This window comes from Medicago sativa, chromosome 4, assembly GCF_051527215.1.
Source record: "Medicago sativa cultivar Bolivia chromosome 4, Bolivia_mono, whole genome shotgun sequence".
NCBI classification, from domain to species: domain Eukaryota; kingdom Viridiplantae; phylum Streptophyta; class Magnoliopsida; order Fabales; family Fabaceae; genus Medicago; species Medicago sativa.
In genome coordinates this window covers 17,603,119-17,626,023 of record NC_140752.1, presented here as the reverse complement: position 1 = coordinate 17,626,023, position 22,905 = coordinate 17,603,119, and the positions used below count along the sequence as shown (strand labels likewise).

The window sequence follows — 22,905 nt, the reverse complement described above, 5'->3', positions numbered from 1 at the left end:
ACTGAACCATGTCAGGATGTTGGAACATTGTATCCAACATCTTACAGAGTTGCCTAACCACATGTTGGAACTTTGGTTCCAACTTACAGAACAAGGATATTTGTTTTAGCAATAATGCAGCCAATACAAATACCCAACACCTTCAAAGAGGCATTTTTGTTTAAACAAGGTATTGGTCAAAATTCTCATTGGGCCAAAGATTTATGGAGTCCTGATATCCCACCATCGCAATATTTTTTGGTTTGGAGAATTATGCACAATAAGTTACCATCTGACAAAAATCTTTCGCTTAAGGGTTGCTATTTTCCTTCCATGTGCTCAGTTTGTAAGTCTTGTTCAGAAACAACAAAGCACTTGTTCTTTGAATTTAATTTTGCCTTGAATCTTTGGTCTTGGATAGCAAGCATGCTTCGCACTTCTGTGATTACTTTAATGGATGATTTTTGGGTAGTTCTGAATAAGTAATGGTCGCCTCAATGCAAAGTTGTGGTCAAAGCTTGTTACATCAACATCGGAAATGCTACATGGCTAAACAGAAATCAGTCAAGGTTCCAAGATAAGGTTCTAAACTGGAGGACTACAATTAACCTTATAACTGCTAAAGTTTCCATGTCTGGCAATAATACTTTCAAATCTTCTTCAATTAGTATGCATGAATTTAGCATTATGAAAGCTTTCAATGTGTCCATTAAACCTCTGAGAGCTCCAATCATCAGGAAATTTATTTGGACGCCTCCTTTAGATACATGGATCACGTCAACACTGAAGGTTCCTATGTGAAGAATCCGACAAAAGCTTCTACTGGTGGCATCTTTAGAAATAATGCAGGTATTTGTGTTGGATGTTTTGCTCAAAATATTGGTGATGGAAATGCTATTGTTGTTGAGTTATCTGTTGCTATGACTGCTATTGAGTTTGCTAAGGGTTATTGTAATGTGTGGTTAGAATCTGATTCACATATGGTGTTGCAAGCTTTCAATCTAATATGATAATACCTTGGAGCCTAAGGAACAAATGGTATAATTGTCTAGTAATTATTCATAATATGAGATTTTTTGCATCGCACATTTATAGAGAAGATAATGTTTGTGATGATGGATTGGCTAACTTTGGTTTAACCCTGGCTTCTCATGATCTTTTTTGGTTTAACGGTATCCCTGACTTTAATAGGAGGAGTGCATTAGGAATAAGTTGGTCATGTCCAACTATAGATTTACAACCTTCTGAAAAGGTTTTGGCCTCGTCCCCCTTTTCTTTTTTGTACTCTTTTTATTTGAAATGAATGGGTGCAGTTACATCTTTCGGGAAAAAAAATTCAACAATATATTATATTTATTAATTATTTTTATAATTGGAAACTGCATCAATTTTAATATATATCTATGTTTATCGTTTGACATAACCAAGAAACAAAATAAATAATAGAAAACATACATCGATGCATATCATCCATGTTATTGCAATTTTTGTGTGTTAACCCTCCAAAACATATATATCATCCAAGTTATTGTAATTTTTGTGTGTTAACCTTCCAAAACTAAAAGAAAATTGGACTTCAAAATTATTAGGTGCACAAGCAGAAGAATAGTAAAATTTGATAAAAGATTATTTATTCATAGATCAAACACATGTTAGTTCATTAACCATATGAATCAAATATTTTGGTTAAAAGAGAATACAATGTGAGCTCTTGTTAATTGAATTAATGTAAAATATTTCAAAAAGGAAATCAGTATTATTAATAACAAATTAGTTTATAATAATTATTGTTTTCCATGTATTATATATTACTAAGTATTATATTTTTTGAAGAATTATCTTTTTGCAATATACTATATAATTATCTCTATTAATATATTCCATAAAAAAATATTAATATATTACTTTATATATTTTCTCCTCTGGTCAAAACTACCTAATTAAATGAGAAACCGATTCTAGTCACTATATATGTAATTGGACCTTGAATGAGGACAATACAACCCACATATCAAAATAGTGCAAAAGAGAAAAGAAGAAAGGAAAATGGAGAGTGAAATTGAGATCCCAATTTTGGATTTTCGTAGGAGTAGTGGAGTGACATTAGAAGAAGGGAGTGAAGGATGGAAAGAAATGAGCAAGAAAGTGAGAGAAGCATTTGAGAGTCGAGGTTGCTTCCTCTTAAAATGTGATGAAATCCCAAAGGAATTATGCGGAGAATTGTTCACGGGCATGAAATCTTTGTTTGATCTGCCAGAGGACACCAAGGAGAAGTTTGTTAGTCCAAAGCTTTATAGGGGTTACATCAACAAAAGCTATGCCATTCCCAATTCTCAAAGCTTTGGGATTGATAGTGATCTTGATCATGATACGGCTCATCAAGATTTCATTAACCTCATGTGGCCTCAAGGCAATCCAACTTTTTGGTAATTAATAATTTTGTATTTTATTATTGAACAAACACTCACACTCACATATTAACTTTTGATTTATATTGAATACAATAGGACCTAGATCGCCTACTGTAAATGCTTCACACAGTAGCTGATCTGAACCGTAGAAACTGATTTTACAGTTCAGATTTATTTACCCGATTTTCACAAAGTTTGATCTCAGCCGCCGATTAAAGATCAGACGGCTGAGATCTGTTACAGCAGGACACTGTTACATCACCAAATCTTGTTCCAATACAATATACTTTAGTAATTTTTTTTTTAGATTATTTTATTTTTTGGTAATGAAATTGGGCATAATAAATTATATATACACAGTGAGGCACTAAGTTCAATGTACTCAAAAACACGAGAATTAAGCTCGCTTATTCTAAAGATGGCTGTGGAGGGATTTGACCTTCCACAACATTACAACTTGGTTGTTGAGGAGTTGGGTAGCACCAATACTACACGATTGACTAGGTACCAACATCCTGAAGAAAACAAGGACACTGAGATTGCTTTTGTACCTCACACCGACATTGGCACCATAACCATCATATGCGAAAATGAAGTCCAAGGCCTGCAGGTGTTATCTAAAACTGGAAATTGGGTTGATGTAATTATTCCTCCAAATGGCTTTGTAGTAATTTGTGGCGACACATTGAAGGTAATCTCTCATGATATGTAATTGCATTTCTTTTAACTTTATTGTCCATTTCAGTTATTTCATTTACAACTATTCTCATTCTTTATTAAATTATAAAAAAATTGTGAAGGTGTTTGTTAATTAAAATGAAAGTAATTAGCATTTCATAATTGTCATTGACCTTAAGGGGATTTGACCTATCCACCTCGAGGATAATTGGCATTAACCTTAAGGGAATTTGAACTATCTATTTGTTTTTAAGATAGCACCTCAATGTCATTCTTTCAGCAATCAAATTATTTTTAATAATTGAAAAATAATTTATAATCAACACTTTTAAATGTGATGTCAAGTTTTATATTAGCTCTTTTTTCATTTAATTTTAGTGATCATTTATATTATTTTATTTATAATTTTTTTCTTTAACTAATCTGTTGGAACAAAATGTGTTTAACAATGAACCTTAAAAAGTTTTGATGATAACAAGGTATTAAAAATTGTAAATTGGACTAGCTAATATTTGTTCAAGTGTACAGGACCACAGTTAAAAAAGTTACATCATTGATTGGTTCTGAATGAGCAAATAAAGAGCAAAAGAAAATGAAGCTTAGATGATTCTGAAGGCAATACGCTCCTGAAAGTAAAAGCGCTCATGAAGTCAAGCTGCTCCTGAAGAAATAGCGCTCCTGAAGTAAAGCTGCTCCTGAAGAATAGTGTTCCTGAAGACAAGAGGTCCAGAAGCCACATTATCAGAAGCTGCATCATCAGAAGCTGAAGAAGCTGCACCATCAGAAGCTGCAGAAGCTGCTTCATCAGAAGCTGCATCATCAGAAGCTGCCTCATCAGAAGTCATTTCACCAGAAGCTGAAGATCAACTGGATTTGCAGAAGATTCAAAGATTGAAGAATCTACATTGCAAAAGCTGTCTATTGGATTCGAAAACACAGCATTGTAACGGTCATTTCAAAGGTGTTTGAAGGCATGAGCTTGCAATTTGGACGAAAGCGTTGACATTGTACTTTGTACGAATTGTACAACCACGTTCTCCACTACTCTGTTTTGTGTCCACGCTACAAGACAAGAAAACAGCTCCAGAATACGGTTTCGCCTGCATATATGTTCCTTTGGATAAGGAATGGATTTCAAATTGGTTCTTCATAGGACAACAACCAAATCAGGCAAAAGATCATTGGTGAAAGATCAAGTTTCAACAACGACTCTTTGGTGTGCTGGCAATTTCACAACATCTCTTTCACACCTCTATATAAAGGAGTGAAGACTTAGAGTTTTGGTAATGCAAGAACGCTGAACGAAAGACTCAACATTTTTTACAAGTGCCAAACCTCTGCTGAAATTGTTCTGCATTCACTTAGAATTTCTGTGTTTCAAAGTCATATCTTAGAAATTCTTAAGTCCATTGAGTCTGTATCTGATTTATATTGTGAGCACCTCTGATTGTATATCAAGTGTTCAACCTTAAACAATTTTCTGTGTAATTTTGTTTAGTTAGGAAGTCTCTTGCAGTTGTGCTTGAGCAGGAAGTCTCTTGATTGTGTTCTTGAGCAAAGGAAGTCTCTAGCTTGTGTGCTTGAGCAAAGGAAGTCTCTTGCTTGTGTGCTTGAGCATTTGTAATCAGATATTACTCTTAGTGAAATCTCCTTGGAAGTGCAAGGGGGACTGGACTACTTCCGGATTGTGGAAGGAACCAGTATAATTGCTTTGTGTTGTTCTTCTTCTCTCTCTCTGTTTTATTCCGCTGCATTTAGATTCTGATCATCACTTCAGAAGCTGTCTCACTTAGCTTCTGATCAGTGTGTTCAGTTTTTAGGAGAAACGAAGAATTTTTCAAAACACAATTCAACCCCCCTTCTTGTGTTTTTCTCACCTTCAATTGGTATCTAGAGCCTTGGTCTGTTGTGTAACACTTAACCGTGCAACAGTCAAAGATCTGAGAAAAACATGTTTATTCCTCCTCCTACTGGTTCTGGTGATACTAGCTATAAAAATGTCTCACATGATTATAGTGATAGTAAGAAATCCAGTGTTGGAAAAGTTCCAAAGTTCAATGGAGATGCTGAAGAGTTCTCTTGGTGGAAGACCAACTTTTACAGTTACATCATGAGCCTAGATGAAGAATTATGGGATATTCTGGAAGATGGTGTTGGTGATTTAGTCCTTGATGAAGAAGGAGCTGCTGTGGATAGAAAGAAACATACTCCAGAACTGAGGAAACTCTACAAGAAGCATCATATTATCAGAGGAGCCCTTGTCACTGCCATACCCAAAGCAGAATACATGAAGATGAGTGACAAATCCACTGCTAAAGCTATGTTTGCTTCTCTCTGTTCAAATTATGAAGGGAGCAAGAAGGTCAAAGAAGCAAAGGCTCTCCTGCTTGTACATCAGTATGAGTTATTCAAGATGAAGGATGATGAAACTATTGAGGAGATGTACTCAAGGTTTCAAACCTTAGTTTCTGGGCTACAGATTCTAAAGAAGAGCTATGTTGCTTCTGATCATGTAAGCAAGATACTCAGAAGCTTACCTGCCAGATGGAGACCAAAAGTGACTGCCATTGAGGAAGCTAAAGATTTAAACACTTTAAGTGTCGAAGATCTTGTTAGTTCTCTCAAAGTTCATAAGTTAAGTCTTAATGAACATGAGTCTACTAAGAAGAGTAAATCAATAGCTCTTCCATCCAAAGGCAAGTCATCAAAAGCTCTCAAAGTGGTTGAATCTGAAGAGGAAGAACAGTCAAGTTCAGATTCTGAACCAGATGCTGCTGAAATGGCCATGCTCTCAAACAGACTTCAATATCTGGCCAAGAAGAACAGAAAGTTTCTCGCCTAAAGGGGTAACTCCAGAAGCTCAAGGAAAGAAGATCAGAAGGGATGCTTAAACTGTAAGAAGCCGGGACACTTCATTGCTGAATGCCCTGATCTTCAAAGAGAAAAGTCAAAGGATAAGTCAAAGAGGTCTACATTCAAACCAAGGAAATTCAAGAAGCAGATTAAGCAGAGTTTAATGGCAACCTGGGATGATTTGGGTAGTGAATCTGGATCTGATAAAGAGGAAGCTGATGAAGATGCAAAGGTAGCTGTTGGGTTGGTAGCAACAGCAACTTCAGAAGCTGGATCAGATTCAGACTCAGAAGATGAAAACGAGGTATATTCCAAAATTCCCAGAGATGAACTTGTTGAGTCACTTAAAGAACTTCTTACACATTTTGAAGTAAGAACCAATGAGTTGAAGGATTTAAAAGAAAAATATGCTGATTTGGTACAACAGCAAAAATCAACTCTATTGGATCTGAAAGCTTCTGAACAAGGACTTAGGGGCTTCGACTTCATGTGTAAAACATATGAAAACCAGCTCAGGTTCTTATGTCAGAAGCTACAAGAAAAGTGTAATGAAAAACCTTTAAGTAACCATGAAATTGCTCTTGAAGATTTTATTATATCTGGCATTGACAGAAGCAGAGTAGCTTCTATGATTTATAGCATTTACAAGAACAATGGCAGAGGAATTGGTTTTCCAGAAGTGAAACTTGAGAAAACCAATCTAAAATCTTGTTGTGAATGCATCAAGGAAGGTCTGAAAACCTTCTTTGTACCAGAAGGGGCTGAGTTGGAAACTGTTGTTCAATCAGAACCTGAAGCTTCTAGTTCTAAGGCTAAGATTACTTCAAAGCCAAAGAACTCTAAGTCAAAGGCTATGATCAAATCTGATTCCAAGATTTCAAAGGTTAGGATCCAGAAAAGATCAGAACCTATTCCTCAGAGTCTGGTGAAACCAAAATCTGGGGTTCTGAAGTCTAAATTTCAGAAGAAGTCAGTTACTGCTTCTAAAGTACCAAAACCTACGGTGATGGTTAATCAGAAGCAACCCAACTTACAGCACAAGGTACAAGAAGTGAAGAGTAAAGCCTTAAGTACTAACCTTCCAGGACCCATAGGACAATGGGTACCTAAATCTAAAAATGTCAATGATGCAGGTATGTCTAAGAGCAGTGCCAAAGCAAAGATCATGGTACCTAGACAGCGGTTGCTCAAGACACATGACAGGAGACAAGTCCATGTTCCTCAGCCTAACAATGAAAGAGGGAGGAAATGTGAAGTTTGGAGGAAACCAGACAGGCAAGATCATAGGTACGGGAACTATTGGTAATTCCTCTACCTCAATTAATAATGTATGGTTGGTAGATTGTCTTGAACATAACCTTTTGAGCATTAGTCAATTTTGTGATAATGGTTATGATGTGCTTTTTGAAAAACCCAACTGTACAGTAATCAACAAGGAAGACAAATCCACTGTGTTCAAGGGAAAGAGAGTTGACAATGTCTATAAAATCAATTTTTCTGAATTGGCATATCAGAAGGTGATTTGCCTATTATCAGTGAATGATAAGAAATGGATGTGGCACAGAAGGTTGGGACATGCTAACTGGAGGTTAATCTCTAAGCTTAGTAAGTTACAACTTGTGAAAGGGCTACCAGACATTGACTATCATTCAGATGCACTCTGTGGTGCATGTCAGAGAGGGAAAATTGTGAAATCATCTTTTAAAACCAAAGACATCATTTCAACCTCAAGACCTTTAGAATTACTCCATATTGATTTATTTGGACCAGTGAGTACTGCATCATTATATGGAAGTAAATATGGATTAGTCATTGTTGATGATTACAGCAGATGGACTTGGGTGAAATTCATAAAGAGTAAAGATGTTGCGTGTGATGTATTCAGTAGCTTCTGCACTCAAATTCAATCTGAAAAAGAATCAAAAATTTTGAAAGTCAGAAGTGATCATGGTGGAGAATTTGAAAATGAGCCATTTGAAGCTTTTTGTGAAAAACATGGAATTTTCCATGAATTCTCTTCTCCTAGAACACCACAACAAAATGGGGTTGTAGAGAGAAAGAATAGAACTTTACAAGAAATGGCCAGAACCATGATTCATGAAAACAATTTACCAAAACATTTTTGGGCAGAAGCAGTAAATACAGCATGCTATGTTCAAAACAGGATCTATATCAGACCTATTTTGGAGAAAACAACATATGAACTCTTTAAAGGAAGAAAACCCAATATCTCTTACTTTCATCAATTTGGATGTACATGTTACATTCTGAACAACAAGCTCTACCAAAAGAAATTTGATGCCAAGGCCCAAAGAGGAATCTTCTTAGGTTACTCTGAAAGGTCAAAGGCATACAGAGTGTATAATTCAGAAACACTCTGTGTTGAAGAATCTATGCACATTAGATTTGATGACAAAGAGCTTGAAGATAAAACTTCAAAGCAAGGTGAAAGTTTTGCAGAGATACAGGTTCCTGAAGTTACTCCAGAACCTGATCAGATAGCTGAGTCTGAAGATAGTCCAGAAGCTGAACCCACATCAGAAGCGCAGGATGAAGCTGCTTCTGATGAAGCACAAGATGGCTCACATCAAGAAGATCCTCCCAGAAACACATTCAAGCACAAGTCTTCACATCCTGAGGAGCTAATCATTGGAAACAAAGATAGTCCAAGAAGAACAAGATCACATTTCAGACAAGTAGAGTCAATGATCGGACTAATCTCAATGATTGAACCTACAACAGTTGATGAAGCACTTTCAGATGATGGATGGATCCTAGCTATGCAAGAAGAGTTGAATCAATTTCAAAGAAATGATGTGTGGGATCTGGTACCCAAACCTCAGCACAAGAACATTATTGGAACAAAATGGGTATTCAGAAACAAGCTGAATGAGCAAGGTGAAGTAACAAGAAACAAAGCCAGGCTTGTTGCACAAGGGTATAGTCAACAAGAAGGCATTGATTACACTGAAACGTTTGCTCCAGTTGCAAGATTGGAAGCAATCAGGTTACTTCTTTCCTATGCAGTTAATCATGGCATAATATTATATCAAATGGATGTCAAGAGTGCATTTCTAAATGGTGTCATAGAAGAAGAAGTGTATGTCAAGCAACCTCCTGGATTTGAGGATATTAAATATCCTGATAATGTTTTTAAACTGAAGAAATCACTATATGGCTTGAAACAAGCTCCCAGAGCTTGGTATGATAGACTAAGTAATTTCTTAATCAAGAATGATTTTAAAAGAGGACAGGTTGATACTACACTCTTCAGAAGGACCCTTGGGAAAGATATTCTTGTTGTGCAAATATATGTTGATGATATAATATTTGGTTCTACTAATGCATCTCTTTGCAAGGAATTTTCTGAGTTAATGCAGGATGAATTTGAAATGAGCATGATGGGAGAGCTGAAGTTCTTCCTTGGCATTCAAATCAATCAATGCAAAGATGGAGTCTATGTTCATCAATCAAAGTACACAAAGGAGCTTCTGAAGAAGTTCAAACTTGAAGATTGTAAAGTGATGAACACTCCAATGCACCCTATGTGCACCTTAAGCAAAGAAGATGAAGGAGCTAAAGTAGATCAGAAGCTGTATAGAGGTATGATTGGTTCTTTGTTATACCTCACTGCATCTAGGCCAGATATTTTATTCAGTGTATGCTTATGTGCAAGATTCCAATCAGATCCTAGAGAATCTCATATGACTGCTGTCAAGAGAATCTTCAGGTATTTGAAAGGAACAACTAATCTTGGACTCCTTTATAGGAAATCCTTAGATTATAAGCTAATTGGATTCTGTGATGCTGATTATGCTGGTGATAGGATTGAAAGAAAGTCAACCAGTGGCAATTGTCAATTTCTGGGTGATAATCTTATATCCTGGGCTAGCAAAAGACAAACAACTATTGCTATGTCTACAGCAGAAGCAGAATACATTTCGGCTGCAAGTTGTTGTACACAACTACTTTGGATGAAACATCAGTTGGAAGACTATCAGATAACTGCTAACAGTATTCCCATTTATTGTGATAATACTGCTGCTATTTGTTTGTCTAAAAATCCAATTTTGCATTCTAGAGCTAAGCACATTGAGATCAAACACCATTTTATCAGAGATTATGTTCAAAAAGGAATTTTAGATATACAATTCATTGATACTGAAAATCAATGGACTGATATATTTACTAAGCCTTTAACAGTTGAAAGATTTGATTTTATAAAGAAAAATTTGAACATGCACTACGTGTCTGATTAGACGTTTGCTTGCTCCTGAATAGGATTTTAGGTTCTGAAGTTAGTTCAGAAGCAGTAGTCCATCAGAAGCTCTTTATTGAGGTTCTGAGGAAAACTCGCTTCTGATGATAACATCAGCATCTGAAGTCCAGAAGCTGGATTTATTGCTTCTGAATAGTTGAATTAGTGGAAACGTTGGGAGTTACTTTTTAAAAGTAACTTCTGGCCCACTAACTTGGTAGTTACTATGTGAACTTCTTACGTGGCCTGTATGTGTTTGTGTATAACAAAAAGGGCAATGATGATTTAATAGCTTTGAAAGTACTTTTCACGCGCCCCCAATTTTGTCATTAATGTTTGTTTGTTTGTCTCTTTTGAATTGCAATCGTTTTACTTTTAACACTTTTTCAATTCACACACTACTCACTCACAACAAACACATTTTGCTCTCAAACCTCTTGCGAAGTAAGCGCAAAAACCTTAGAACCCTAAATTCTCTAAATCTTCTTCAATCATTATCAAATGGCATCATCAAGCTCTAAAGTTTCAGAATCTACTTCAAGCAAGCAAGGCGCAACAGAATCTGGGTCAGTCTACAAAGAAAAGACTATGGATATTCCATGGAAATCCTTAATCGTCCAAGTAGAATCGCCAGTGGACTTCACTTCACTTAAGAAGTACGAAGTGGACATGGAAGGTTATGTAGAAACTCAGAAGCTGTCCGGATACTTCAAGATGCTAAATGGGCCAACGTATGTGAACTTGGTCAAAGATTTCTGGTTAAGGGCTGAAATCGTCAATGGAAAGCCTGTGAAGGTAGCAGGTAAACAAGCTGGGTCGAAGAAAGGAAAGATGGAGATAGAGTTGAATCCCACTTCCTTCAGTAGCCTTGAGATAAGGTCTGAAGTGATGGGTATTCCCGTAACCATCACAGAGGAGATAATTGCTAAAGCTTGTAGAATGAATGCAGAAGGAAGGTTTCAAGAAATAGTTAAGAAGGATGATGTCCTGCTGCAAAACTACTACAACACTCTTCTGGGTGGTAACAAAGATGCTAAGCCTTCTGAAATGGAGATTCACAACAGAATGTTGGTGAAATTCAGTAACGATTGCTTCTTTCAAAGAGCAGGTGGGTCTGATCAACCCAACAACCAACAGAAGCTAGCAATTTACTTCATGACCAATCTGGAAAAGATAAACTTCCCAAGATATGTAATGGATCATCTCTGCTGGGCTATTAAGGAAGGCACAGTCAAAGGAAGGAAACAAGTGCCCTATGGAAGATTGCTCTCTGAGATCTTTTATCAAGGGAGAGTGCTGGATTTATTGAGAAAGACAAGGGATGCTTCTGATAAATGCTTCGAAGTTTCTACTGCAGAGAAGACTATCAGTAGCAAGACATTGCATTCTATGCACATATTCAAGACAGCCCCTAAAGATGAGAAGTGGTTAGAGATGACAACTGCTGAAACTGAGATAATCAGGGACTTTCCTCCCATCTTTAAGGAAAGTGACTCTGATTTCCTAGTTCAATCAGTTGCTAAGTATGTCTTGGAGGAAGATGCAAGATCTCAGGAAGTAACTACTCCTATTAAGACCAAAGGGAAGAAAGTTAAAGGAGTTACTGCGTCAGAAGCCACTGATAATAAGCCCAAGCAAAAGAAGGATGCTAAGAGAAAGAGAGGGAAAGCTGAAACAGTTTACTACAAGGAAAAACTGGATGAAGCTTTGGATGAGATAGAGGAAGAAGAGGCAGAGCCTAAGCTAAAAAGAAAGAAGGCTCCACTTGACAAGAAAAGCTCCATGGTTCAAGTGACTCCAGCCATGAAGAGAATGACTAAGGAACATTCTGATGACTTCTTAGGAAATAGGCGAGAAGTGAAAGCCATGAAAGAACTTGAAAAAGAACAGGAAGGAGAAAGGACTCTAATAGAGGATGAAGCTGTTGCTGAAAATGTAGAGCAAGTTCAGAATCTTGGAACTTCAGAAGCAGTAGATAACTCTGCAATGTTATCTAAGGTACCTCAAGTTTCTCACACATCTTGTACCACATCCTCTGTTCCTTCTGAAGACACATCTCTTTTAGATCACCTAGAAAGCCATTATCTAGGTGAACTACCCCAATCTGGCTTTACCTCAACCTCAGAGAAAGCCTCTGAGACAACTCCAGAAGCATCTGCTTCTGATAAAGTTGTTTCAGAAGACCCCCCACAACAAAAACCTTCACCAAATAAAGCCTTTTCACCCCCTCAATCTTCACCCCCTACAACTTCATCACCCCCAATCATTCCTGAACCATCTGTTCCTGAACAACCAACTCCTCAAAAGACCGTTCCTGAACATTCTGTTCCTGAACAACCAGTTACTAAACCCACTCCTGAACCTGAACCTGAAACTGCCGCTCCTGAACACATTGTTCCTGAGCTAACCTCTGCTTCCATATCTTCTTCACCAGTTCAAGTCATCAAGATCATCCACCATACTGGTGTATGTGATATGGACACAGACTCTAAGGATGATCAATATGATCATGCCTCTGATATGGTAGTTGACCCCACTCCTGACCAACCATCAACCAGCCAATCATCAACTACAAATGATCAATCATCATCAAACCTACCAATTGTTTCCCTAGCCCCTCCAAAACCCTCTAAACAACCTTCACCTCCCACCATTTACCTGGATTCTCAAGTACTAAAAGATGTGTGGGAAGATATTGCTTCTGAAGTTCTCAGACTGATAGCAGGTAGAAATGACTTGGGTCATACAATAAGCTATCAGAAGCAATGGAGAAGGATCAAGGAAAGGGTCATCAACCTGATTTTAGCTCTGCATGATTCCTGCATTGAGGCTCAAGAGCAAGCCAAGCAGAAGCTGGAAGAGTGGTTGAATGGAATTGAAGAGAATGCTGGAGATGTAGAAATTCTTGGTACTTGGGTAAAGAATCCACTCAGTATCAGAGGCAGAGAACCTGATGAATTCCTGCCTAAGGAGCTGCATCTGATCATTCCTTCTGAGATTCTGGAAAAGATTGATGCACCTAACCTGGCTTTAGCTCAGGAGAACAAGGTGCTCAAAGAAGAAAATGAAAGGCTGGAAACAGAGCTACTAGAGCAGAAGCTGAAGATATCAAAGTTGGAAGCTGACATGCAAGAAGCCAAGATCAGAGAAGACAACTACAGAAAAGATATGGACAAGAAGTATGCTGATGTTCAAGAGCTTCTGAAGAAGATTTTAGAGAAATAAGCCAAACCCATAGTTGCACACTTTTAGCTTATTTTTCTGTCTTTTTAGGCTTTTGATATTCTTTGTTCATTTCTGCTTCTGAATTAGTTCTTTTTGCTTCTGATATTATAAGCTTCTGAATTCTTCCTGCTTCTGAAAATCTTTAACTGTTTATACCTTGTATGTCATTATTTGCTTTGATAATAATGCTTGCTATGACTGTTTATTTAATCTTTGAAGATGGTTAAAATGCTTTTAATTTATTTGAATTATGATCTGAACCTTTAATCTTACGTTTTTCTCATCTCTTCTTTTTGTTTATGTCTTTTTGCTAATGACAAAAGGGGGAGTATATGTGATAGTATTTAAAGGCTCTGAGCCCCATTAATTAATGTTTGAAAATTTTGAAAATTTCTATCCTTTTTATCGGTGTATCAAAAAGGGGGAGTATCAAATTTCAAATAACAATTAATTGAACCATTCTTCTTATCTATAAGTCAATTCTTTCAATTTTTTTTAGCTCTGATATTATTGTGCGAAAAATGAATTTAATTAACCTGGATAGAACTTAGGGGGAGCTTACAAACCTCATACTCTGAGCTTACAAACCTCAGAACCCCAAGGTCAACTTGTTAATTAGATTAGCAACAATTGATCAATTTTTAAATACTATTGTTTGTCATCATCAAAAAGGGGGAGATTGTTGGAACAAAATGTGTTTAACAATGAACCTCAAAAAGTTTTGATGATAACAAGGTATTAAAAATTGTAAATTGGACTAGCTAATATTTGTTCAAGTGTACAGGACCACAGTTAAAAAAGTTACATCATTGATTGGTTCTGAATGAGCAAATAAAGAGCAAAAGAAAATGAAGCTTAGATGATTCTGAAGGCAATACGCTCCTGAAAGTAAAAGCGCTCCTGAAGTCAAGCTGCTCCTGAAGAAATAGCGCTCCTGAAGTAAAGCTGCTCCTGAAGAATAGTGTTCCTGAAGACAAGAGGTCCAGAAGCCACATTATCAGAAGCTGCATCATCAGAAGCTGAAGAAGCTACACCATCAGAAGCTGCAGAAGCTGCTTCATCAGAAGCTGCATCATCAGAAGCTGCCTCATCAGAAGTCATTTCACCAGAAGCTGAAGATCAACTGGATTTGCAGAAGATTCAAAGATTGAAGAATCTACATTGCAAAAGCTGTCTATTGGATTCGAAAACACAGCAGAAAATTAGTGGAACATTGCAACGGTCATTTCAAAGGTGTTTGAAGGCATGTGCTTGCAATTTGGACGAAAGCGTTGACATTGTACTTTGTACGAATTGTACAACCACGTTCTCCACTACTCTGTTTTGTGTCCACGCTACAAGACAAGAAAACAGCTCCAGAATACGGTTTCGCCTGCATATATGTTCCTTTGGATAAGGAATGGATTTCAAATTGGTTCTTCATAGGACAACAACCAAATCAGGCAAAAGATCATTGGTGAAAGATCAAGCTTCAACAACGACTCTTCGGTGTGCTGGCAATTTCACAACGTCTCTTTCACACCTCTATATAAAGGAGTGAAGACTTAGAGTTTTGGTAATGCAAGAACGCTGAACGAAAGACTCACAACATTTTTTACAAGTGCCAAACCTCTGCTGAAATTGTTCTGCATTCACTTAGAATTTATGTGTTTCAAAGTCATATCTTAGAAATTCTTAAGTCCATTGAGTCTGTATCTGATTTATATTGTGAGCACCTCTGATTGTATATCAAGTGTTCAACCTTAAACAATTTTCTGTGTAATTTTGTTTAGTTAGGAAGTCTCTTGCAGTTGTGCTTGAGCAGGAAGTCTCTTGATTGTGTTCTTGAGCAAAGGAAGTCTCTAGCTTGTGTGCTTGAGCAAAGGAAGTCTCTTGCTTGTGTGCTTGAGCATTTGTAATCAGATATTACTCTTAGTGAAATCTCCTTGGAAGTGCAAGGGGGACTGGACTACTTCCGGATTGTGGAAGGAACCAGTATAATTGCTTTGTGTTGTTCTTCTTCTCTCTCTCTGTTTTATTCTGCTGCATTTAGATTCTGATCATCACTTCAGAAGCTGTCTCACTTAGCTTCTGATCAGTGTGTTCAGTTTTTAGGAGAAACGAAGAATTTTTCAAAACACAATTCAACCCCCCTTCTTGTGTTTTTCTCACCTTCATAATCAAATAACTTTTCCCCTAAAAAAATAACTTATTTTTTAAATAATTTCATAACATATTATAATTTTCATTGCAAATGTATATTTTAATTTTTTTTATTGTTAGTGGCAAGTCATTTAAATCAAATTTAAATACTTGTAAGTATTTATAAATAGGTATAAATAATTTAATCACGATGATTACAATTATTAATATATAGGCATGGAGTAATGGGAGATTTCAAGCAATGACACACAGAGAGGTGACAAGGGGAGATAAAGAGAGATTTGTATATGTTCTTTTCACAATGCCAAAGGATAGTACGGTCATTAAGGCGCCCTCAGAGTTGGTGGATGAGGAAAATTACCCTCTTCGTTATCGGTCGTTCAAGTATGGAGACTACATACATTATCAATATTCAACTAGAACACAAAAGGAACGACTTGAAAGTTATGCTGAAATTTGATCCATCATTATGTGATGAAAGACAACATCCCTTTGTGTAATAAAGCAGAGTAATTAGACTCTATTTTGCAATAAATTAGGATCAATCAAATAATATGTATTATATTCATATAATACAAACTTATTTATGTTCTTGCTGGTTAAACTCTTCTTTTATATATTATAATACAGTGAAAGTAAGTAATAACGCGTCTATCAACATTTTCTCTTTCTATTAAGTATTAAAAGTACAATCAAAGTTTTATCCCATTAAATGGGATCGACTATATGAATCAAATAATATTCTATCAAAATACATGTCTTTCTATAACTTATGAATCAAATAATGGACTCTATTATATGCCTTCTCCAAATCAATGAAAACTAAATGCAACTCCTTTTGGTCCATTGAAAAATGCATGTCTTTCTATAACTTATGAATCAAATAATGGACTCTATCATATGCCTTCTCCAAATCAATGAAAACTAAATGCAACTCCTTTTGATCCATTGGATACTACTCCATCGCACGTCATAGTAAGTATATTGCTTATATTGTCGACCTCCCAGGCATATGATATGGTTTAGAGTAAAGAGAGAAAATGTATGGTTTATATTTGGTTGAGTTTGAAAGTGAATGATTTGATTAGTTTATGTTTCAGTATATGTAACAACATAACAACAATTAACTACCGTTCATAAGCAAACGATAATCAACTACTGTTTAGTACTACCTCCGTCCCAATTTAATTGACACAATTTTGTTTTTCACACATATTAAGAAAAATGTATAAATAAAGGAGAAAGTGGAATATATTGTATTGGGAATGATGAAAGTAGTGTATTATTTAGTGTTATATTGTATTGGGAATGATGAAAGTTGTATTGAAAATTGAAATGGGTCAGTTATTTTGGAACACTTTTTTTTAGAAAATGGATCAGTTATTCCGGGACGGAGGGAGTAGTAAATAATAATTAATTGTCATTGGAGGTATTTTTGATAGTTCGATGTGCTTATAAGCAAATGGTAAGTGCCTAAAGAGCAACTTTCCAAGAAGTTTGACTCTATTAAGTTCATTCACATAAGGCACGCGCTGGTTTTGTTTCAATATTATGAAAATTGTTTTTCTCACATGTGGAATTGCTTAAAAACACATGAAATTTTCTCACATGATTTTATTAGTTTATGTTTCAGTATTTGTTTCACTATGTTTAGGTTGATGGTTGAAAATAATGTTTTATATCTATTTGATTGTTTCAACTGCAACTGTCCAAATTGCCAGTAGAGATTTTCCCTCAAAAAAAAAATTGTCAGTAGAGATTTGATGTCATTTTCTGAGTTTTTAACTTTATTCGTATATTGTTGTTTAATCTGTTGCGTAATGCTTCAATTTTGTTGAATTTCAATCATTCGTGTAATGTCAATAAATCATAAAAAATTGGTGTATTGGTTTTACTTCCTCTAGAATTGTCTTTCTAAATTACAGGTCATAACATAGTGAAATTTGGCCTGTGGCTTTGAATTGCAGAATATTACTAATAACAACGTTAGTTAATTACCGCTGGAAGAACCGTAGTCAACTACCGTTGAAACCAACTTAAAACTGCAGTTAACCATTGAGGACAAATGTGTAAATTCCATGTGTTTTTAAGCAATTCCACGTGTGAGAATAGCAGTTTTTCACCTATACTCTCCTTCGAAATCGTGACGTATTAACGCGGATTCCGCTACAAGCTGCAACTTCCAACGTTTTATTTTGTCCTACAATCATGCGATCATCATATCATAAATAGATTGATTTCTCTAGTTATATTTATTTTTCAAATATACCCTCTTAAACCCTAAACCTAACCCAGTTTCACCTTAATCAGTTTCTTCTCCTCTCGCGACGTGCAAAGCTACCGCCACTGTAAATTCATCTCCCTTTCTCTCTCTTTCCTTAATTTTTTTAATCGCTTTGTTTTTTAGTATGTGTTTTATGTGTTACTGAGTTTGTTTCTTCTTGTTATTGATAATGATTTTGTCGCTGTTGAACTGGTTTTCTCAATATGAATGTGATTCATGTGTTGAATTTGATTCCCTCGCATGGAAGTATGGTTTTTTTTTTTTTTTTTTTGCCTTGTTGTTCAGGGTTCAGGGTTTAAAATTTAAATTTGTTGATATAAAATTTAAAAAATAGTGGCATATAAAGGCATACGAAAACTGAAAGCCCTACTTTCTTGTGTTCCGATGTCGTCGGACACGCGTTGGTGTCCGACCACGCCTGATAGAGTAACGACACCGACACATGGTTAAACTGAATTACGAGATTTTCTTAAATTATTAGTGGTGTTACTGTCCGTTTTGTGTCTGTGTCCATGTCCGCCTTTCATAGAAGGGGGACTATAGAAGAACAGTTTAATTGCAGGGTCCTCATCGCATATGGTCTAATTGACCATTTATTTCTTTTTATTTTATAGTTCAAACTTTTGTAATGAGCTTTCTCCTTGCTCTGGTACGCCAATATCTGCAATCCTACGCAAATTTGGGCGTACCAAGATCAAATTACTTGAATTTGGTACCCTGTGAATTGGTTCGCGGACATAGTGCAGTGAATTATGTTACTGTCTAATAAACCACCAGAAATCAACAACTTTTTGACTTCGTTTTGAAGTTCAATGCTTATTGGCTATTGAATCTTTTGGATTGTTTGAGGAAAAAAGATTATATATTTAGTCTTATGATTTTTTTCAATTTTTGGATTTGAAGCTCTGTTGTGTTTGTAATCCTGTGCCTGATCGCTCTGTCCTTAAGCTGCTTAATGAGTTCTACATCCATTGCATTTCAATCCTTGAAAATTTTATATATCGGTTAGGATCTATGTAGCACAGACGCTTTGTGTATATTGAGTGTCCGACACCGACATGATAAACACTTGTGGTTACATACAATCACTTCCATTTTTGTAAATTCTTACCGGAGTCTACATATGTCGATGTCAATGTTGTCTAGTGTCTGTACTAGTGCTTCATAACGTAGGATAACCAGCTAGAAGATTATGTTTGTAAATAATTGCACTGGCAAGTAGCCAATGGGGCTAGTGTTGGGTATCAGAATGTCTTACTTCCTTGTTGGTAATGTATTCTGCAATGTAGTTTATTAAGTAGATTTTAGACACATTCTAATTAATCTTCAATGAACTTGTCATTCACAATCTTTAAAGTTTTCAAAAATACTAAATTACCAGTTCTTTAAGCGGTCACCTAAGTGTTGTCTAAATTTTAAGGAAATAAATACCAACATAATACAAGGGAATGATAATGGGTCGAGTATTCCTTGAATTGTAAAATGCAACTGTTATGCCTCCGTTGTCTGAGCTGGAATCTCTGAAGTTGTAGATTGCATGAGCGTGTTTTTCAGCTCTACACTGGTTTCACAGAACCCAACAAACAATACTGTTAACCTCATTTCATGAGGAACTCATTATGTCCTGTGATTGTTCTGTCCAACCGATGTTTTGTCAAAGATATCGACACTTAGTTGGTCATCCTCAAGTAGATTAATTTTCAGTGTCCTTTGGCTTTATCCATACCTTTCTTATTCCCCCACTTTTTTAAGAACACGATGCATTTGGATGTAAAAAGAAGCACTATCACAACAAATAATGAAATCCGATTGTTTTTTTACCTCTCATCTTATTGGTTATTCAATCTTTTGGTTTTGATTGAGGAAAAGGGATTACATCTTTTTCCTATGATTTTTTTCTTTTTGGATTTGAGGCTCTGTTTTGCTTGTTGTAATCCAATCTGTGATTTGGTGCCTATTGGTTTTTTTAGTTCTATGGAAGGCTTTGTATTTTTATTTGATTGGTTTTATTAGATTTGTCTATGCTTTAGTGGCTTGATCTAGTACCCAATGTGGCGGGCTTGGTGTTCATATTTGTTGTTGGAATGCATGTGTCACTTAACAGTTTTGCTGAGTTGCTATTTTGTACTATCTTTAATTGGTCATACCTTGTGTTCCCAATTTGTTCTTAATACTTTTTTTTTTAGTTTCATAGTAAAGCTAAAAAAATTGAAAGAAAGTAAGGTGATAATAGTGTTTGTAATAGTCATTACAATGATAATATGTTAATGTTTGATTAATTGGTGCTTATATCCTGAGTTGCGCACCTCCTTTGTGGTTAATTGTGTGTGCTCCTTGTGAAATTCAAAGCATTTGGTCTAAAACACTATTTTTTAAAGGCTAAGCATGATTTCTCTTTCTTTTTAGGATTGGAGGGAATACAATCATTTTTTGAGATAGTGCAAAAGAAAGAAGAAAAAACAAAGGAAAATGGGTATTGAGAGTGAGATCCCAATTTTGGATTTCCCAACTAGTGGAGTGATAGAAGATAGTGAGGGATGGAAAGAAATGAGCAAGAAAGTGAGAGAAGCATTTGAGAATCATGGTTGTTTCATCGTAAGGGGTGATGAAATCTTGAATCAATCACGTGAAGAATTGTTCACGGGCATGAAATCATTGTTTGATCTACCCGAGGAGACCAAGCAGAAGTTCTTTAGCCCAAATGCTTATAGGGGGTTCACTAACAAGGGCGATCACATTCCTCATGCTGATAGCTTTGGGATTTATGATACTCTCAAGGCAGATACAGTTGATGAAGACTTTGTTAACCTATTGTGGCCTCAAGGAAATCCAACTTTTAGGTAATTAATTGTTTTTTATTTTATTACTATCCATCATATATATATTATGCGTCGTTTGATCCTTGTAGATGATCCCGCTTAGTGGGATAAAGCTTCGTTGTTGTTGTACATATGTGTGTGTGTCCCATTTATATGAAAAATGGGAAAGAACAAAAGAAAGAAGGGTTATGTTGAGGGTGAAGACAGGCTCTCCTTTTTAATTAATGCTTAATTGTTTTTCTAAACTAATATTTTTTTGGTTACTTTTCTAAACTAATTCAAACAATTGTTAATCTCACCAAAGACAAATCCAGTTAAAGAAATTACAGAGCAATTGTTATTCCCTAAACATAGAGGATGACCAGTATCTTTTATTAGAGTCAAATTTCTTTTCAATCTTGTTTGATGATTTTTATAATCAAAAATTGAAAGTCACCTATGATATGAATTAAGTATCTTTTAAATTACAAAAATCTGTGCGATTCATGGTGGTTGCAGAATCATTGTTGATGGAGGATGGAGAACATGCCACTGAATGTGACTTTTTTTTCATGTATTTTTAGTTTTCTCGTGAAATGATTTAAACCGTAGGATTAATTAGTGATCACAGCTGAGGTTTGGTGTCCGGAAAAACACTTACATGTGTCAACGGATCCTATCTCTTACTAGACATGTGCAGTCAAAATTATACTCTTGATTTCAGCCATAACATGCATAAATATGTAACTATTTACTTTTGATTTATATTGAAGAAAGTTTACATTAGTAATTTTTGTTTAAAATTATTTTATTATTTGGTAACTTTTGATTTATATATATGCAGTAAGTCATTAACTTCCATGACCTCAAAAATGCGGGAACTAAGCTTGCTTGTCTTGAAGATGGTTGTGGAGGGTTTTGGCCTTCCACAACGATACAATTTGGAGGTTGAACAACTGAATAGCAACAATAATACACGATTGACTAAGTACAAACTTCCCGAAGAGAACATGAATTCTGAGATTGCTTTGGCACCTCACTCTGACAAATGCACCTTATCCCTCATATGTGATAATGGAGTCCAAGGTTTGCAGGTGATGTCCAAAACAGGCAATTGGGTTGATGTAAATATTCCCCACAATGGCTTTGTAGTGCAGGTTGCTGACGCATTGAAGGTAATCTTTTATTTTTTTTGGTCAAGTAGCCTAATGACTAGATATTCATCTCATAAAGGTGAATGTGTGTGTGTGGGTGTGTGTGGGGGGGGGGGGGGGGGGGGGGGGGGGGGGGGGGGGTGTCTGGTGTTCGAATCCCGGGCCCTGCGTATGTTATGCAATATCCCTACCAGCTGAGCTAAGCTCACAGGGACACATTGGAGGTAATCTTCTTACCTATATAAAACTGAGATACTAAGTTTTAGTGTGATTTTTTCTCTCAAGCTTTTCCTTCGCCCAATCAAATAAGTGTATTTTATTCTTCAAATAATCACAGTATATTTTTTTCATTGCAAATAAGTGTATATTTTTATCCTGTTTTGGTCCATCTTCCTCACACTATAAATGGTTAGTATGAGTATCTACTCATTAATATCAGATTTTAATTCTTGTGAAATACATTATTTATTAAATATTTCTTATTTATTAATGTATAGGCATGGAGCAATGGGACATTCCAAGCATGCAATCACAGAGTGGTCACAAGGGGAGACAAAGAACGAATTGCATTTATTCTTATGGCAATCCCAAAGGAAAATATGGTTATTGAGGTGCCCTCTGAATTGGTAGATGATGAAAATCACCCTCTCCGTTACCGGCCATTTAAGTATGAGGAGTACATACATTATCGGTATTTAAATCCAGTACAAGAGGGAGCACTTGAAAAATTTGCTGGACTTTGATTCCTGGTTATGTGATGCAAATGATTTTCCTTTATGTAATGAAATAGGGTAATTGGACTCACTTTTGCAATAGATTATGATCAATCAAATAACATTTATTGTTTTGGGGTGGGTAGAGAATCTCTTGTGCTTCATCATCTTAACTTGTTGGTTTAGTACCCTTTGTACTCTGTTTTCGACTTTTTATCAATAAATTTTTAGTGGATGCGTCGGAATTATGTGGAATTATTTTTTAATAATGCTAGCAACACACTCTTTAACACACATTTCATCACTTTCTTTTAATAGTTGAAATTCATATGGATTTCACTAAATTATGTGGGTCTACATAAATTTGGTGGAACTCATAGTTTGAACAAATAAAAAGGAGTTTGATGAAA

General features: G+C 35.9%; 2 protein-coding genes across 2 annotated transcripts; both read left to right on the top strand.

Annotated features, from left to right (window-relative positions):
• The first annotated feature begins 1,995 nt into the window (after positions 1–1,995).
• Positions 1,996–16,150, top strand: LOC146926855 (putative 2-oxoglutarate-dependent dioxygenase AOP1). Its single transcript, XM_085700312.1, has 3 exons — positions 1,996–2,405; positions 2,751–3,081; positions 15,761–16,150. Exons 1-3 carry the CDS (start codon positions 2,026–2,028, stop codon positions 16,004–16,006), a joined length of 957 nt encoding a protein of 318 aa, XP_085556438.1. The 5' UTR covers positions 1,996–2,025; the 3' UTR covers positions 16,007–16,150.
• Positions 16,151–17,699: 1,549 nt separating this feature from the next.
• Positions 17,700–22,740, top strand: LOC146926854 (putative 2-oxoglutarate-dependent dioxygenase AOP1). The gene is made up of 4 exons (XM_085700306.1): positions 17,700–17,894; positions 20,237–20,670; positions 21,473–21,803; positions 22,280–22,740. The coding sequence occupies exons 2-4, from the start codon at positions 20,300–20,302 to the stop codon at positions 22,523–22,525; spliced, it is 948 nt and encodes a 315-aa protein (XP_085556432.1). The 5' UTR covers positions 17,700–17,894; positions 20,237–20,299; the 3' UTR covers positions 22,526–22,740.
• The last annotated feature ends 165 nt before the right edge of the window (positions 22,741–22,905 follow it).